General features: G+C 37.9%; 1 protein-coding gene across 2 annotated transcripts in view; it reads left to right on the top strand.

The window, feature by feature from the left end:
* The window catches only part of ALKBH8 (alkB homolog 8, tRNA methyltransferase), a 131,207-nt gene that overhangs the window by 5,071 nt on the left and 106,059 nt on the right, over positions 1-20,077 (top strand). For both annotated transcript variants that reach the window (XM_070803360.1, XM_019975604.2), the window contains exons 2-3: positions 2,300-2,435; positions 8,354-8,591. In XM_070803360.1, the coding sequence (XP_070659461.1) occupies positions 2,300-2,435; positions 8,354-8,591 (374 nt within the window). The remainder of the gene's footprint in view (positions 1-2,299; positions 2,436-8,353; positions 8,592-20,077) is intronic.

Raw genomic sequence — 20,077 nt, 5'->3', positions numbered from 1 at the left:
GTACTGGCCTTACCTCCTGTCTCATGTGCTACATGTATTATTTAAGCTGGATTACTGCCGTTTTGTCAGTAGTCTCAACATTTTTATTCTGTATATAAAAACTAATAGAGTTTTGACTCTTTAAGAGCCACTTTGAAATTATTTTATTTAAGTTCATAAGTTTATTTTGTTTGCTAGCTTTGAAGGCTTTCAAGTGGGTGAAGAGTGGAATTGGTGGGTCAGCCAGCATTCTCTCTTCTAAAAAATTATGTCGCTACTCAGTGTCTTTGCCAGACACATCCATTTCTGTTTTTAGCTTCTGTTCTTTATTGCCTCTCTGGATCCCTTCCCTTCCGTATGACTGTGTAATCTTCTTGTCCTGTGATACTCATCTCAAGTCCCCTTCTGTTTTGAAGTTCTCCCAAACTTTTCCAGTTAACATCAATCTTATCTTTTTTGTCTCTATATCACTCTTAAAGAACATTAACACTTAATTACTTAAAGATATGTCATATTCTTTCATTGTTTAATGTTTGTCTGTTTTCCTCAACTAACTTATAAACCTGTGTTGAAAGCATAAACCATGTATTGAATTTGTATGCTGTAGAGTGCTGAGTCCTTAAGTAGGCATGTGTGTGTTCACTCATCATTTGTTTATCCCTTTAACAAACTTTTATTGAGCACCTGCTATGTGTTGGCATTCCTGTTCTCCTGGAGTTTACATCCTGATGGAGGAATTAAGCCAACAAATTAAACATCACAAATTTTGTTAAATTCTGTATTTATTTTGCTATAAAACGGGCTTCTGTAATAAACATGGTGCAGGGAGCTGATTTGGATAGTGTGAAGACCTTTTGGGGAAAGCACTCAGGAACTACTTACTGATTGACATATCTTTAAAAAGTGAAAACATAATTCTATGGTTTCTTATACCTGTTATTTTGACAGTTATAGATACCAAATATTTAACATACAGAGTTTATAAAAATAATAAAATAAACACCTAAACCACCACCTAGCTTAAATACTTTTAATACTTCTGTGTGTCCCTTTCATATTGTAGTTCTCTCTTCTCCCCTGAAATAACTTCTCTCCTGTACTTTGTATTTATTATTTCCTTGCTTTTATGCTATATATGTATTTCTGAACAACATATGGCTTACTTTTGAATTTTGAACTTTATATAATGGAATCATACTGTATATTCTACTGTGAATTTTTTGTTTTGTTTCTTTTTTTTTCCTTTCCTAATATTGATGAAGGTAAAAGAGGAGAGTGAAAAAGCTGGCTTAAAACTCAACATTCAAAAAACTAAGATCATGGCGTCCAGTCCCTTCACTTCATGGCAAATAGATGGGAAAAAAGTGGAAACAGTGACAGCTTTTATTTTCTTGGGCTCCAAAATCACTGCACATGGTGACTGTAGCCATGAAATTGGAAGACACTTGCTCCTTGGAAGGAAAGCTATAACAAACCTAGACAGCATATTCAAAAGCAGAGACATCACTTTGCTGACAAAGGTCCATAAAGTCAAAGCTATGGTTTTTCCAGTAGTCATGTATGGATGTGAGAGTTGGAACACAAAGAAGGCTGAGTGCCAAAGAATTGATGCTTTTGGATTGTGATGCTGGAAAACACTGTTTAGAGTCCTTTGGACAGCAAGGAGATCAAACCAGTCAATCCTAAAGGAAATCAGCCCTGACTATTGAAAGAACTGATGCTGAAGCTGAAGCTCCAGTACTTTGGCCACCTGATGGAAAGAGCTGACTCATTGGAAAAGAACCTGATGCTGGGAAAGACTGAGGGCAGGAAGAGAAGGGGGCAGCAGAGGATGAGACGGTTGGATGGCATTACTGACTCAGTGGACATGAGTTTGAGCAAACGCCAGGAGAAAGTAAAGGACAGGGAAGCCTGGTGTGCTGCAGTCCATGAAGCTGCAAAGAGTAGGATACGACTTAGTGACTGAACAACAATAACAAGAACATGTGAGATTTGTCTGGCGCATTTTACTTATGACTTCATAAATAAAGAGATTGGATATGGGAAAACAGCCCACTTAATAGCACTAAAGCACGGACTGTTTTGTAGAACCTACCAGGGATGCTGTTAGATGTTCTTGCTTCTTTGTTACCTTCTTAAATATTCCTTTGTTGTCCATGCATCTGTTTGTTCTCACTTCTCTTGGTTGGTGAAAAGTATAGTAGGTGTTTAAAAATTGTCACATAGAAACATTTATAAAGTATAAAATACATGAACAGTATTATAACTATCCCTTTCTGATTCCTAAGATTGACATTTTGTCCTTTCTTTTTTCCCCCAGGATTGTCATGGATAGCAACCACCAAAGTAATTACAAACTCAGTAAAACTGAGAAGAAACTCTTAAGGAAACAAATTAAAGCCAGGCATACTTTGCTGAGACATGAAGGCATTGAGACAGTATCTTATGCTACTCAGGTAACCTAGAACTATTATTATAATTTGAATTTAAATGTATTGTCATGTTATTGTGTTCTAAGTAGCATTGTTAATAATTGCTCAGAGAAGAAGTTCCATCATGTGTTACAATCTCTGTTAAATGTGTGTATATATATATATATATATATATGATAGGAGCTTCTAACTTTCTGTTTTGGGACATAGCCTAGTATAGTTTGAATTTCCATTGATTGTGTTGTTTGAACTAGAGGAAACTGCAATTCTGCATTAATAACAATAACACCATATATCTATTTACAGTTTATAAAGCATACTTATATTCATTATTATATTTAATTTCCTAGAAGTCATTGTGAGATAGGTGAGAAAACTAAGGTTCTGAGAGGTTGTGATATGTCCATTGACATAAGGTGCTGAGTTGAAATCTAAAGCTAGATCTTTTGTACCCTAATGCAGTCTTCTTTCTTCTATTCCTAACTTCATCTCTATTATAAAGTATTTTGATTATATGCTGTGAAACATTTTTTTATTTATCAGATTTTATTTATAAAACCTTTTTATATTTCTGATGGGCAATGATTAAATGATATATATGTATGCATGTATACACACACACACACACACACACACACACACACACACACACACAACTCTTCCTGGGCTATGAATGAGGAGAAGTTAGCTTAACTCTTAGCTTCTCCACTCATTTGTACATGAGCAGTACCCTTTGACCTCAGCTTTCTTCATTTGTAAGGACATACTATTACATACCTTTTTATTACATTGGGTTGTTAGATTCTAAAGAGAACATGTGTATGATAGTACTTCCTAGTCATTGAAATACCATATGAGTATAAAGTATTCTTATGCTATTCGTTCTGATTGTAAAGATATAGGATAAGGATAGTAAGGGAACTTACTACTGAGGGCCAAAGACATACAGTTTAGAAGGTGAAGCTGAGATCAAAACTTGGATCTCTTGATTCTCAGACTAGTACTCTTCTGTCACTCTTGTTCTGTCTTCTGTGCTGCATCGCAGTTTAGGAATGAGTGGAGCTTTAGTATTAGCCCTGCTTAGATTTCTTTACATATTAGTAGCTTCAGGCTCACCCACCCGTGGTGTCCTTGCACAGTGTGCCTCACGCCCAGGCTCCTGTACTGTTCCCTCATGGTCACGGGCCTCCAGGTACTCCTGCTCCCGCTGCCTGTGCTGACGATGCTGGGTGGCTCGTGGGCTCCACAACCGATGAAATACAGTTTAATGTAATTAGGTAAGCTGCTTGTGGTGTGAGATGCGTTCCTGTGGCCTGGTTCTGCAGTGGAGAGCAGGAGCGCCAAGATGGGGCTGATAAGAAATGTGCTTTGCAGATGCAAAATCCTTATCAAACACTAAGCACTGAAGAAACAGTTGTAAGGCATCATCTAAAAACCAGCCTAGTGGAGGACTTTTCCTTTCCTGAAGAAGACCTTCGATAAAAGCACACACACACACACAAATTAATAACTTCAGATAATTTAAACCAAATCCCACAAAAAAGGATGGAGTAGATAATAGATTAGAATTAATATATATGCACACACTTACTGCCAAGAGCCACTGCGGCTGTGAGGCTTTCAGAAGATTAATGACATACTCTATTTTCATCAATTCTCAAGCATAACTGGCTTTTTTTCCCCTTACAGGGGTTGTGTAGAAAAGTAGTAAGAAAAGAAATGGGTTTCTTTGCTGCCTCTGAAACTTGTTTCTGGTTGAGATGAACTTCTCTTTTAGATCTTTAGAAGTTTTAACCTCATCTTCATGGCTCCCAAAGTGTCATTTTATTTGGACTTGATTATTTTTTTCTCCTCAGTACTTTTAAAGGAAGAGAAAACATTTGTAGAAGGACTTCCAATTATATATTATATATCTAGAGGAGAACAAATGCTTTTTTTACTATATGTCATAAATATAGATATCTTTGTGGACTTCCCGGTGGTAATAGTGGTAAAGAACCCGCCTGCCAGTACAGGAGTCTTAAGAGACGTAGGTTTGATCCCTGGGTCAGAAGATCCCTTGGAGGAGGCATGGCAATCCACTCCAGTGATCTTGCCTAGAGAACCTGTGGACAGAGGAGCCTGGCAGGCTGCAGTCCTTAGGGTTGCACAGAGTCACACATGACTAAAGCAACTTAGCACGCATGCACGTAGGTATCTTTGTACAATGTTATAGAGATTGTTAGGTTTTTCTAGAGCCATGGTCCTCAACCTATCAGGACTGAGATAACTTTAAAAAAATCTGAATTCTTTTCTTCATATTACTGGAAAAATTGCTTGACTGAACAACTGTTTATTAAAGTAAGCATTAATTGTATAGCCCACATGAAATAGTAAGTAAGTTCCTCCCTTCCTTCCCGCATTGCACTTGTTTTTGTGTGGTTTGACTTTAGCATTGCCCACAAATCACTTGGACAGCATTTCTGAGTACTGCTACTCCTCAGGTCACCTCTCACTGTCTTCCCCAATTCCTAGGTAGGGCTATGGATCCTTGTCAGTTACAAAACTTGTGTGTCCTTAGATTTGGGAATACTGGAAATATTTTTGTATTATGGCTACATATGACCAAAGCTATTCTGGTACTTTAATTTATAATCTCACTTAATGAATCCAGGATAAACCATCTGAGACTAAATTTTATACCATATTTTATAGTATTGTATTAGTATGTTTATTGTGTGTGTGTGTGTATATACTTACATGTTCTTTTGTCATTAAGTCCTGTTCAGCTCTTTTGAAACCCCATGGATGGTAGTCTGCCAGGCTCCTCTGTCCATGGGATTTCCCAGGCAATAATACTGGAGTGGGTTGACATTTCCTTCTCCAGGGCACCTTCCCCACCCAGGGATCAAACCTGTTTCTCCTACACTGCGGGTGGATTCTTTACCACTGAGCCACCGTACATATAAACTATTGGCTGCCCCATAACAGAGCAGAGTTTTACTTATTATCCAATTTTATAATAATTTCTTTTATATTCTTTTAAAACAAGGTTCTAGATATGAACCTTCTCATTTTATACATATGAAACTGATACATTATGTTCTAAACTCCAGCTTCATATAAATCAAGTGTTGGCAGACTACTGTCTTCAGGTCAAATCTGACTTGTTAGCTAAGAAAGAGTTTTACATTTTAAGGGTTGTTAAAAAATTACAACTAAATAGAGACTTAGTAGATGCTGAAGAGATCAAGAAGAGATGGAAAGAATACACAGAAGAATTGTACAAAAAAGATCTTGATGAACTGGATAAGTATGATAGTGTGATCAGTTACCCAGAGCCCAGGGCCAGATATTCTGGAGTGTGAAGTCAAGTGGGCCTTACTTAGGAAGCACTGCTGTTAAGAAAGCTAGTGGATGCGATGGAATTCTAGTAGCTGTTCACAACCCCAAAGGATGATGCTGTCAAAGTGCTGCACTCAATATATCAGCACATCTAGAAGACCCAGCAGTGGCTACAGGACTGGAAAAGGTCAATCCTCATTCCAGTCCCCAAGAAGGGTAGTACTAAAGAATGTTCAAACCATCAGACAGTTGCACTCATCTCCCATGCTAGTAAGGTTATGCTTAAAATCTTGCACACTGGGCTTCAGCAATACATGAACCAAGAACTTCCAGACGATCTACCTGGGTTTAGAAAGGGCATAGTAACCAGAGATCAAATTGCCAACACTCGCCTGATAATAGAGAAAGCAAGGGAATTCCAGAAAAACATCTATCTCTGTTTCATCAACTATACTAAAGCCTTTGACTGTGTGGATCATAACAAATTGTGGAAAGCTCTCAAAGAGATGGGAATACCAGACACATTTAACCTGTCTCCTGAGAAACCTTTCTGTGGGTCATGAAGCAACAGTTAGAACCCTGTACAGAACAACTGATTGGTTCAGAATTAAGAAAGTATGACAGGGCTGTCTGCTGTCACCCTGTTTATTTAACCTGTACGCTGAGCACATTATGAGAAATGCCAGGCTGGATGAGTTATAAGCTAGAATCAAGATAGGCGGGAGAAGCATCAACAATCTCAGTTACATGGATGATACCACTCTAGTGGCAAAAAGTGAAGAGGCACTAAAGAACCTCTTGATCAACCTCTTGATAAGGGTGAAGGAGGAGAGTGAAATAGCTAGCTTAAAACTAAATATTAATAATAAGATCACGGCATCCTGCCCTATTACTGCATGGAAAATAGAAGGGGAAAAGGTGGAAGTAGTGACAGATTTCCTTCTCTTGGGCTCTAAAATCACTGCAGATGGTAACTGCAGCCAAGAAATCAGAAGATGATTGCTTCTTGGCTGGAAAACTATGACAAACCTAGACAGTATATTGAAATGCAGACACATTACTCTGCTGACAAAAGGTTTGTAATAGTCAAGGCTGTGGTCTCCCCAGTGGTCATGCACAGTTGTGAGAGCTGGACTGTAAAGAAGGTAGAACATCAAAGAATTGATGCCTGCAAACTATGGTGCTAGAAAAGACTCCTGAAAGTCCCTTGGACGGCAAGGAGATCAAACCAGTTAATCTTAAGGGAAATCAACCCTGAATACACTTTGGAAGAACTGATGCTGAAGCTGAAGCTCCAGTATTTTGGTCAACTGGTGCAAACAGCCGACTCATTAGAAAAGTCCCTGATGCTTGGAAAAGATTGAGGGCAGAAGAAGAGGGTGTCAGAGAATGAGATGGCTGGATGTCAACACTGATGCAATGGACATGAACTTGGGCAAACTTCAGGAGATGATGAGGGACAGGGAGACCTGGCATGCTGCAGTCCCTGGGGTTGCAAAGAGTTGGACACAACTGGATGACTGAACAACAAAAAATAATTAATGGAACTATGTGACAGAGCCTTGTATGATCTGTGAAACCTAGAATATTTACTCTCTGGCATTTTTCAGAAAAGCTTTGCCAGTGTCTGGTGTAAATGATGAAACTGACGCGGGTAGGCCATTAGTTGTTTACTTTTGTTATGCTTCAGAATTTCAAGATCTTAACATGGTGAAGAATGTTTTTAAGTATAGAGACTATGAGGCTTCAAGCATCAGGATAAAAATAGGAGACCTCTTCCCCACCAAATTCCTTGAGTAAAGTTGAACAGGATTGCAAATGACAAGGAAGTAAGCATGATATTTTCAAAGAAAAAAAATTTAATTGCAAAATGACTGGATTATCCAGATACAGGAAACTTTTCCTAATTCGTATTCAATAGAACTCGTAGTTGTTTTTTTCTTTGAGCCAGTACCTTTACCTTTAGTTTTTAGTAAACATTGTATAATGGTTATATCAAAAAGTATAGATTCTGGAAACTGACAGAAGTAAATTTGAAATTCAACCCCAAACAATTACTACCTTAACCTCATTTTCTGATTTTTAGTTTCTTTCCATATGAAGTGGGGCTAATATTACCCACTTTGTAGGATTATTGTGAGGGCTTCTCAGGTTGTGCTAGTGATGAATCTACCTGCCAATGAAGGAGTTGCAGGGATGCAGGTTCAGTCCCTTGATTGGGAAGATCCCCTGAAGTATTCTTGCCTGGAAAACTCCATGGACAGAAGAGCTTGGTGGGCTATAGTCTGTGGGGCCACAAAGAGTCGATGTGACTGAGCACATACAAGATTGTTGTGAAGATTGTTTTAATGAAGATTGAGTATAAAAATATATAGCACAGTGTCTAGCCAAAAAGCAAGATTTATGTAAATCCTCGTTTCTTCTCCTCTCTACCTCTTCTTTCTGTTTCATTATGTTAAATTTATGAACAGTGAAAGTTATCTTTTAATTTGTGTTTATGGTCACTAAAAGGCTATTTAAAAATCAGTATCATTTACAATATTTTATTTTAAAATGTTATTTAAAAATAACAGGTTGATATCAACTGCTCATATTACTTTCTTTTTTTGTCTTTTTAGAGTCTGATTGTTGCCAATGGTGGTTTGGGTAATCAAGTGAGTAGGAACCAACTGCTTCCGGTTTTAGAGAAATGTGGATTGGTGGATGCTCTCTTAATGCCACCTAATAAACCCTACTCATGTGTAAGATACAAAACTGTAGAAGAATCCAAGAAAGCCTATGATACTCTCAGTGGTAAAGAAATAGTAGATGATTTAGGACAAAAGATCATCCTGTACTTGAATTTTGTGGAAAAAGGTATATCAGACAGGTATCTTTTTAAAAATGTTTTTGCTTTTGTGTGAGTTTTCTTTCATATCTAAGTCGAAAGTTTTAGTTATTGTGAAACAAAATAGGACATCCCATTTTGGGGTTAAGCAAACCCCTCTTTTTTTTAACATTCTTTAAACGCCTAGTATTGTATAGGTATGGGACTAGTAGTTGAAGGGAGATGATTGAGATACAGTTAATTATTTCTGAGGAGCTGGTCCCACCAAGCTAACAATATCTTTATTATATATGTTATTTATTTTGGAACCCTGCTGTCTAATTGTGTTTTTCAGTATTTATTGTTAAGGGTTCAGATTTATTTTACAATGTCTACCTAGAAGCTTTCAATTAATCACTTAGGAATTAATTGTGATCCAAATGATTGTGTGCCAAGGTTCACGATTATGGAGGAACAGCTTTAGCCACCAAAGATGCATGAAGCTTTATAGTGGTGATAGTCAGTTGAACTTTCTGTGTTGGTAGAAATATGTTTATATTTTATATCTGTGTTGTCCAGCATGATTCTGTGGATTTTAAAATTTGATTTTATTTAAATAAATTCAATTAACTAATTTAAATAAAAGTTTGACAGACTGCTTTACAAAATTGCTGTAGGGGTTATTCCATCTTTTCACCACTGACCCATGGAAATGAGATATGTTGAGATGAACTTTGATGTTTAAACATCTCATCTCCTGCTATTATATTCATTTGCTACCTGTTTAGGCAGTTAAACAGTTTTGTCTAGATAAGCTGTGGGTAAGTAAGTGAGTATATGTCAAAATGATGTTTTTTAAAATAAGACTCAAAGGAAACTTTAAATAACTCCATTAAAAATATGTTTTATAAGTTATAATTCTCAGTGTCTATATGTACTTAATTTTAAATCTGACTTAAGCTTTCAGATTTTGCAAAGCAGATTGTTTTCATATTTTGTTTTTGTGGTCAGTTTTTAAAAATTATATGGTTTAAGAATAAATCTTAATCAGAGAATATTATCATTGGGTTTTCCTCCAGCATGTTGAACAGTGTAAGAAATTGCATGAAATGAATTTTGGAATGGTTTTTATTTGAAATCCTATATTAGATCCAGAGACTTTCTTTTTTTTAAATTGAAGTATAGTTGACTTACAATGTTGTATTAGTTTCTGGTATATAGTGAGGTGATTCAGTTATATATATATGTGATATATTTTACACTATGGTTTATATGGGATATTGAATATAGTTTCCTGTGCTACACAGTAGGACCTTGTTGTGTATCCATTTTATATGCAGTAGCTTGCATCTGCTAACCCCAAACTCACAAACCATGCCTCTCCTACTTCCCTGCCCTTGGCAAGCAACCAAAAATCTGCTCCCTATATCTGTAAATCTGTTTCTGTTTTGTAAATAAGATCATATGTGTCATATTTTAGATTCCACATATAAGTGATATCATATGGTATTTGTCTCTCTCTTTCTCACTTACCTTAGTATGATAATCTGTGTTTCGATCCATGTTGCTACAGGTGGCATTCTTTCATTTTTTTATGGCTGAGTAGTATTCCATTATATATATATATGTGTGTGTGTGTGTACACATACATCTTCTTTATCCATTCATCTGTCCATGGGCATTAATGTTTCTTCCATGTCTTGGCTGTTGTAAATAATGCTACTGGGAACATTGGTGTGTGTGTATCTTTTTGAATTATAGTTTTGTCCAGATGTATGCCCAGGAGTGGAATTGCTGGGTCATATAGCAACTCTAGATTTTTGAGAAACCACCATACTGTTATTTCACATTTTTCTATTACTTGACCATAGAAGTAAAAATAAATATTTAAATTTTATATTAAGTATTTAGAATCTGGTTTGTTTATGGAGGGGCATACTGTAGATATGAGAAAACTTTCTTAGATTTAAAAAGTGGCCTGATCGTGTTCAAACAAAATACTTAAGTAAATACTGTTGTATTTGCTATTGGTAATTGCAGTGGATAAAATGTACCATGATTTTTATCTCAGCCTTAATTTTTGTATTTTTAATATGTTGTGTGCTGGGCTCCCTTTGGCAGCACACATACTGACATGTTATATGCCTTTCAACATTATGATTTCTAAAAATGAGGCTTAGAATGTTGACTGAAAAAACAAGTCACAACCTAGAAATTGACAGTTATGTTTTATTTGGTGGGAATGTTTAGGACTTCAAGCCCAGGAGACAGCATCTCAAGTAGTCCTGAGAAACTGCTTTGAGGCAGTGGGGGAAGCAGTCAAGTTATGTAGGAGTTTGCAATACAGTGGGGCAGGTAGTCTCAATGTCAAAGATTACTGTTAATTAGGGAAAATCATATATCTTTCAAGTTAAGGAATTTAACACTTTTCTAAGTTTAGAAATATGCAAGCGTCTGGGTATACTGAAATAATTTCTTCCATGTGAACCTCACCTATGTGGGGCCAGAATCCTGTTTCTTGACTTAAAAAAAAATTTAACTATTTTAATTGAAGAATAATTAACTTTACAGTATTGTGATGGTTTTTGCCATTCATCGACATGAGTCAGCTACAGGTGCACATATGTCTGCCAATCCTGAACCCCGCACTCATCTCCCTCCCTACCCCATCTCTCTGGGTTGTCCCAGAGCACTGACTGACTTTGGGTGCTCTGCTCCATGCATTGAACTTGCATGGTCATCTATTTTACATATGGTAATATACATGTTTCAGTGATATTCTCCCAAATTATCCCACTTTCACCTTCTCCCACAGAGTCCAAAAGTCTGTTCTTTACATCTGTGTCTCTTTTGCTGCCTTGTATATAGGATTGTCATTACCATCTTTGTAAATTCCATATATATGTGTTATTATACTGAATTGGTGTTTCTCTTTCTCACTTACTTCACTCTGTATGATAGATTCCAGTTTATCCACCTCATTAGAACTGACTCAAATGTCTTCCCTTTTATAGTTGCATAATATTCCATTGTGTTTATGTACCACAACTTCCATGCATCTGCCAATGGACACCTTGGTTGTTTTCATGTCCTACCTATTGTAAACAGTGCTGCAGTGAACATTGGGGTACATGTGTCTCTTTCAATTCTGGTTTTCTTGGTGTACATGCCCAGCAGTGGGATTGCTGGGTCATATGACAGTTCTATTTGCAGTTTTATAAGAAATCTCCATATGGTTCTCCATAATGGCTGTACCAGTATGCATTCCCACCAACAGTGTAAGAGAGTTCCCTTTACTCCACACCCTCTCCAACATTTATTGTTTGTAGACATTTTGTTGGTGGCCATTCTGACTGGCATGAGATGATACCTCATCATGGTTTTGATTTGCATTTCTCTAATAACGAGTGATGTTGAGCATCTTTTCACGTGTTTATTAGCCATCTGTATGTCTTCTTTGGAGAAATGTCTCTAGTTATTTGGCCATTTTTTGACTGGGTTATTTGTTTTTCTGGTATTGAGTTGCATGGGCTGCTTGTATATTTTGGAGATTAATTCTTTGTCAGTTGTTTCATTTGCTGTTATTTTCTTGTGAAGACTGCCTTTTCACATTGCTTATAGTTTCCTTTGTTTGCAAAAGCTTTTAAGTTTAATTAGGTTCCATTTGTTTATTTTTGTTTTATTTCCATTACTCTGGGAGTTGGGACATAGAGGATCTTCCTGTGGTTTAAGTGTTCTGTCTATATTTTCCACTAAAATTTTATAGTTTCTGGTGTTACATTTAGATCTTTAATCCATTTTGAAGTTATTTTTGTGTATGGCGTTCGAAAGTGTTCTAGTTTCATTCTTTTACACATGGTTGACCAATTTTCCCAGCACCACTTGCTAGAGAGACTGTCTTTTCTCAATTGTATGTTTTTGCCTCCTTTGTCAAAAATATAAGGTGTCCAGAGGTGCATGGATGTATCTCTGGGCTTTCTATTTTGTTCCATTGATCTATATTTCTGTCTTTGTGCCAATACCATACTGTGTTGATGACTGTAGCTTTGTAATATAGTCTGAATTCAGGCAGGTTGATTCCTCCAGTTCCATTCTTCTTTCTCAAGATTGCTTTGGCTCTTTGAGGTTTTTTGTGTTTCCATACAAACTGTGAAATTATTTGTTCTAGTTCTGTTGAAAATACCATTGGTAGCTTTATAGGAATTGCATTGAATCTATAGATTGCTTTGGGTAGTGTAGTTATTTTCACTACATTGATTCTTCCAATCACGAACATGGTATATTTCTCCATCTATTTGTGTCATCTTTGATTTCTTTCATCATTGTTTTATAGTTTTCTATATATAGGTCTTTTGTTTCTTCAGGTAAATTTATTCCTAAGTATTTTATTCTTTTCATTGCAATGGTGAATGGGATTGTTTCCTTAATTTCTCTTTCTGTTTTTTCATTGTTAGTGTATAGGAATTCAAGTGATATCTGTGTATTAATTTTATATCCTGCAACTTTACTATATTCATTGATTAACTCTAGTAATTTTCTGGTGGAGTCTTTAGGGTTTTCTATGTAGAGGATCATGTCATCTGCAAACAGTGAGAGTTTCACTTCTTTTCCAATTTGGATTCCTTCTATTTCTTCTTCTCTGATTGCTGTGGCTAGGCCTTCCAAAACTGTTGAAAAGTAGTTGTGAGAGTTGGCACCCTTTTTTCCTCATTTTAGAGAAAATCCTTGTAGTTTTTCACCATTGAGGATAATGTTCTCTGTGGGTTTGTCATATGTGGTTTTCATTATGTTGAGGTATGCTCCTTCTATTCCTGCTTTCTGCAGAGTTTTTTTTTTTTTTAATCATAAATGGGTTTCTCTGCATCTGTTGAAATAATCATATGGTTTTTATCTTTAATTGTGTTAATGTGGTGTATGACATTGATTTGTGAATATTGAAGAATCCTTGCATCCCTGAAACAAAGCCCGCTTGGTCATGATGTTTGATCTTTTAAATATGTTGGTGGATTCTATTTGGTAGAGTTTTGTTGAGGATTTTGCATCTATGTTCATCAGTGATATTAGCTTGGAGTTTGCTTCTATTTTTTTGTGTGTGGCATCTTTGTCTGGTTTTGGTATTAGAGTGATGGTGGCCTCATAGAATGAGTTTCGGAGTTTACCTTCCAATATTCTGGAAGAGTTTGAGTAGGATAGGTATTAGCTCTTTACATTTTTGGTAGAATTCACCTGTGAAGCCATCTGGTCCTAGGCTTTTGTTTGTTGGAAGATTTTTGATTACAGTTTCTATTTCCGTGCTTGTAATCGGTCTGTTCAGATTTTCTATTTCTTCCTGGTTCAGTTATGGAAGGTTATACTTTTCTAAGACTTTTGTCCATTTCTTCCAAGTTGTCCATTTTATTCACATATAGTTGATCATAGTAGTCTCTTATGATCTCTTGTATTTCTGTGTTGTCTGTTGTGATATCTCCATTTTTATTTCTAATTCTGTTGATTTGATTCTTCTTCCTTTTTTCATTGATGAGTCTGGCTTGTCTATTTTGTCTATTTTGTTTATTTTGTTTAACGGTTTGTCTATTTTGTTTATATTCTCAAAGAACCAGCTTTTAGTTTTGTTTATCTTTATTATAGTCCACTTCATTTCTTTTTCATTTATTTCTGCTCTGATTTTTATGATTTCTTTCCTTCTACTAACTTTGGGTTTTATTGTTGTTGTTGTTGTTGTTTTCTAGTTGCTTATGTGTAAAGTTAGGTTGTTTATTTGATGTTTCTCTTGTTTCTTGAGGTAGGCTTGTTTTGCTATGAACCTCCCTCTTAGCATTGCTTTTATTGAATCCCATAGGTTTTGGATTGTTATGTTTTCATTATCATTTGTTTCTATGCATATTTTGATTTCCTTTTTGATTTCTTCTATGATCTGTTGGTTATTCAGAAGCATGTTGTTTAGCTTCCTTATGTTTGTGTTTTTTATAGTTTTTTTTTCCTGTAGTTATTATCTAATGTTACTGCATTGTGATCAGAAAGGATGCTTGAAACAATTTCAAGTTTTTAAAATTTACCAAGACTAGATTTTAGGCCTAGGATATGATCTATCCTGGAGAATGTTCCGTGTGCACTTGAGAAAAAGGCAAAATCCATTGTTTTGGGGTGAAATGCCCTGTAGATATCAGTTAGGTCTAACTGGTCCATTGCATAGTTTGAAGCTTGTGTTTCCTTGCTAATTTTCTGTTTGGCTGATCTATCCATAGGTGTAAATGGGGTATTAAATTCCCCCACTATTATTGTGTTGCTGTTAATTTCCCCTTTCATACTTGTTAGCATTTGCCTTACATTATTGAAGTGCTCCTGTGTTCGGTGCATATATATTTATAATTGTTATATCTTTTTCTTGGATTAGTCCCTTGATCATTATGTAGTGTCCTTCTTTGTTCCTTGTCATGGTTTTTATTTCAAAGTCTATTTTATCTAATATGAGTATTGCTACTCCTGCTTTCTTTTGGTCTCCATTTGCATGAAATATCATCTTCCAGCCTCTCACTTTCAATCTGTATGTGTGCCTAGGTTTGATGTGGGTCTCTTGTCGATAGCATATATAGGGGTTTTGTTTTGTATCCATTTGGCTAGTCTTTGTCTCTTGGTTGGAGCATTTAACCCATTTATGTATAAGGTAAATTATTGATAAGTATGATCCCATTACCATTTACTTTGTTATTTTGGGTTCATTTTTATAAACCTCTGTGTTTTCTGTCTAGAGAAGATTCTTTAGCATTTGTTGAAGAGCTGGTTTGGTGGTGCTGAATTCTCTCAGCTTTTGCTTGTCTTTAAAGCTTTTGAATTCTCCTTCATATCTGAATGAGATCCATGCTGGGTAGAGTAATCTTGGTTGTAGGTTTTTCTCTTTCATCACTTTAAATATGCCCTGCCATTCCCTTCTAATCAGAAGAGTTTCTTTTGAAAGATCAGCTGTTATCCTTATGGGGATCCCCTTGTGTATGATTTATTGCTTCTCCCTTGCTGCTTTTAATATTTGGTCTTTGTGTATAATTTTTGTTAGTTTGATTAATATGTGTCTTGTGGTGTTTTGCCTTGGGTTCATCCTGTTTGGGATTCTCTGAGTTTTTTGGACTTGGTTGGCTATTTCCTTCCCCATTTTAGGGAAGTTTTCAACCATTATCTCCTCAAGTGCTTTCTCATGCCCTTTCTTTTTGTCTTCTTCTTCTTCTGGGACATGTATGATTCAGCTGTTGGGGCGTTTAACATTGTCCCAGTGGTCTCTGAGGTTGTCCTCATTTCTTTTTATTTTTCCCTCTCTTCTTAATTTATTTCCACCATTCTATCTTCCACCTCACTTTTCCTCTCTTCTGTCTCAGTTATTCTGCTGTTGGTTTCCTCCAGAGTGTTTTTAATCTTAGTTATTGCATTGTTCGTTATTGATTGACTCTTCTTTGTTTCTTCTAGATCCTCGTTAAACATTTCTTGCATCTTCTCGATCCTTGTCTCGTTTATTTATCTGTAACTCCATTTTGTTTACAAAACTTTGGATCATCTTTAATATAATTATCCCGAGTTCTTCTTCAGATAGACTCCCTGTTTACCTGTTTTGTGTTTGGTTTGGTGGGTTTTTATCATGTTTCTTCACCTGCTGGAGATTTCTGTGTTTTCATTTTGCTTAGCTTGCTGTGTTTGGGGTGCCCTTTCTGTAGTCTGGAAGGTTGTGGTTCCTCTTAATTGTGGAGTCTGCTCACTGTGGGTGGGGTTGGACCAGCAGCTTGTCAAGGTTTCTTGGGTGGGGGAACCTGTGTCTGTATTCTGGTGGTTGGAGCTGGATCTCTTCTCTCCAGAGTACCATGAGATGTTCAGTAGTAGTTTTGGGTTGTCTGTGGGTTTGGTATAGCTTTGGGCTGCCCATCTTTTAATGTTCAGGGTTGTGTTCCTATTTTGCTGGAGAATTAGTGTGGTGTCTTGAACTGAAACTTGCTGGCTTTTGGTGGAGCTTGGTTTCAGTGTAGGTATGGAGTCTTTAAGGTGGGCTCTTGTCTATTAATGTTCCCTGAGTCAGGAATTCTCTGATGTTCTAAAGTTCTGGAGTTGAGCCTCCTACCTCTGGGTTTTGTTCCCAATCTTACTGTAGCCTCACGACTTCTCCATCCATACAGCATAGAAGATAAAACCCCCAGGTTAGTGGTGAAACAACTATGAACAGCCAGAAACACACAGAGAGTTTCACAGAGTTGTAGAGAGAAAAGAGGAGGGAGATAGAGGTGACCAGGAGGAGAAAAGGGAAGAGACAAAAGTGGAGAGAGAAGTCAAGCCAGTAATAAAGTCCCTAAGTCCTCTCCACAGCTAAGAATACCCAGAGAAATTCACAGTTATATAGAGAAGAGAAAAGGGAGGAGGGTGATAGAGGTGACCAGGAGGAGAAAAGGGAAGAGTCAAAAGGGGAGAGAGCTATCAAGCCAGTAATCAAATCCCTGAGTGAAAATGGATATTGAAGATTAGATTCTTAAAGATAGAAAATTAATAATAAATATCAAAAAGCAAAGATTAAAAACTTAGACTAGAGGTTAAACTCCCAAAGATCCAATATAGAAAATATAAAATTGATCACAAAAATTAAAAAGATATTTTTTATCTTTTTATGGAATTTGTTTTTTAAAAAATAGTTTCTTTTTTTTTTAGAAAGGTGACAGTAGGCTATAAAAATGAAAGTTAAAGGAGTAATAAAGAATTCAAGTTTTCAAAAATTGAAAAGTGATAATAGTAAAAATACATGTAGGGATTTCTATGGAGCTGTTGCGGGCAATGTGGGTTCAGTTCTGTGTCAGATTGTGTTCTGGCTTGTACTTGTTCTCCAGGTCTATAGCTGCCCCCAAAATACACAGTATCAGCATTAACGTCAGGGTTTTAATTTGTTGCACCTGTCACTTCCAGGGTGGCTACCCCTTCTTTGTTTATTTTGGCTTGCTCTGTTTGCAAGTATCTTCAGTGTCTTAATTTCTGCCTTGACATGAGGGGGCGAAGATGGCCACTTATTTTGGCTCACTTGTTCAGTTGTGCTGTGGAGAGGGGGGAACATTGCAAACAAATACTGCTGGCATGTGTGGGCAATGCTCGCATTGGATGGACCACCCTGGGTTTGCCACAGCCCAAGGCGGAGTGTACTTTCCGGGTCCACAGTGCTCAGGCTCAGGGTGCTCCATGAGAGTCCTGTCCCAAGTGGATCCTGTGTTTTGTGCACTTCACAAGTCTAAGTCTCTCAGGTTCCTGGGTGCCCCACAAGGGCACAGGCCCAGATGGGGTGTCTGTTTAGTGCTCATCCCAGGTCCAAGCTGCTCAAGCGACCAGTGCTTGGCGAGCCCACGGTCCCAGGTGGGTCATGCATCTTACCCACCTCGCTAGTCCCTGCTGCTTGGTTTCCTGTGTGTGCCACGAGGGCCTAGTCCCATGTGTCCCGTGTGTCTCCTCTGGGAAGCTGATCTCAGGCTGTGACTCTCCTGGTGGATGTGGACCTTCCAGGATCCCAGGAAGATGTGGTTAGCTGGCAGCCTGTTTACAGCTTGGTGGAAGATGCAGTCTCTTGGGCCAACATTGCAGCGGCCCCTTGCCTTGCGACTCTGGCTGTCGCACACCTGCCTCTCTGCCTCCGGGGAGGGAGGGCTTCAAATAGCAGCTAGCTTCCTCTCCTTTGGTATTTGCTAGGATGCAGATGCAGTCTTTTGTTCTGTGAGTGCGCCAGGTGTTACCACGTGGCGTTAGAGCCTTTTGTAGGAAACATCCTTTTTTTTTTTTTCATCTCTCTGGCGATCCCATAGTTTTGGTTGCTATGTCACATTAGCCTACTCAGATTGTTCGCAGGTCATCCAAACCTGGTATTTATCCTAAGGACTGATGATCCAGCCTGTGCCTCCCTGCCCAGCCCCCACTCACTGGTGGCAGATGTGAGTATCTGAGCCACTTCTCCACTGGTAGTTGTGGTTAGGCGTGTATTCTGTGGGTTTTCTTTTTTTTTTTCCAGTTATGCTGGTGGCTGAGACTCCACAGCTCCCCACTGACAGCCTGTGAAAGTATTTCCTATTGTGTGGAAGCTTTTCCTCCTTCACGACTCCCTCCCTGGGACAGGTCTCCATCTCTAAATCTTTTATCTTTGTTTTCATCTTTTATCTTTTGTCCTACCTCCTTGTGAAGACATTGGGCTACCTTTATGAGTGTCGGGTGTCCTTTGCCAGTGTTGAGAAGTTGTTTTGTGGAAGTTTCTCCATATTCAAATGATCTTTTGATGCATTTGTGGGGAAGAAAGTGGTCGCCCCATCCTGTTCCTCTGCCATCTTGGGACCACCCCCTGTTTCTTGATTTTATTATATCCTTAGTTCTTCATTCAACATAGGGAGTGGTGACAGCTGACAGTTGCTGTATTGAAGGCATTGTCCTCTCTTTTGGGTGCCCTCTGGGCTCAGCAGTTTCCATTTGGAGGCAAGAAATCACTGATGGTTTTTATATCCTTGATTACTGATATGGCAGGAAATACTCCCATTTCACAGTCTCTGCCCATGGTCGGAAATTTGACCAATATTTGAGAGACATTTCATGACTATTTTTTGTCGCATGGTACTTGGCGGATTATCCCAGATTGGACCAAAGTTCTTTCTTGTTGATATGCCACTTCTGGTAATTTCCAGATTAGACTCAGTTCAGTTCAGTTCAGTTGCTCAGTCCTGTCCGACTCTTTGCGACCCCATGAATCACAGCACGCCAGGCCTCCCTGTCCATCACCAACTCCCGGAGTTCACTCATACTCACGTCCATCAAGTTAGTGATGCCATCCAGCCATCTTATCCTCTGTCGTCCCCTTCTCCTCCCGCCCCCAATCCCTCCCAGCATCAGGGTCTTTTCCAATGAGTCAACTCTTCGCATGAGGTGGCCAAAGTACTGGAGTTTCAGCTTTAGCATCATTCCTTCCAAAGAAATCCCAGGGCTGATCTCCTTCAGAATGGACTGGTTGGATCTCCTTGCAGTCCAAGGGACTCTCAAAGAGTCTTCTCCAACACCACAGTTAAAAAGCATCAATTCTTCAGCGCTCAGCTTTCTTCACTCTCCAACTCTCACATCCATACATGATCACTGGAAAAACCATAGCCTTGACTAGACGGACCTTTGTTGGCAAAGTAATGTCTCTGCTTTTCAGTATGCTATCTAGGTTGGTCATAACTTTTCTTCCAAGGAGTAAGAAGCGTCTTTTAATTTCATGGCTGCAGTCACCATCTGCAGTGATTTCGGAGCCCCCAAAAATAAAGTCTGACACTGTTTCCACTGTTTCCCCATCTATTTCCCATGAAGTGATGGGACCAGATGCCATGATCTTCGTTTTCTGAATATTGAGCTTTAAGCCAACTTTTTCACTCTCCACTTTCACTTTCATCAAGAGGTTTTTTAGTTCCTCTTCACTTTCTGCCATAAGGGTGGTGTCATCTGCAAATCTGAGGTTATTGATATTTCTCCCATCAATCTTGATTCCAGTTTGTGCTTCTTCCAGTCCAGCATT

The sequence above is a fragment of the Bos indicus genome, chromosome 15, assembly GCF_029378745.1.
Source record: "Bos indicus isolate NIAB-ARS_2022 breed Sahiwal x Tharparkar chromosome 15, NIAB-ARS_B.indTharparkar_mat_pri_1.0, whole genome shotgun sequence".
NCBI lineage: Eukaryota > Metazoa > Chordata > Mammalia > Artiodactyla > Bovidae > Bos > Bos indicus.
This window is presented reverse-complemented; position numbering and strand designations above follow the sequence as displayed.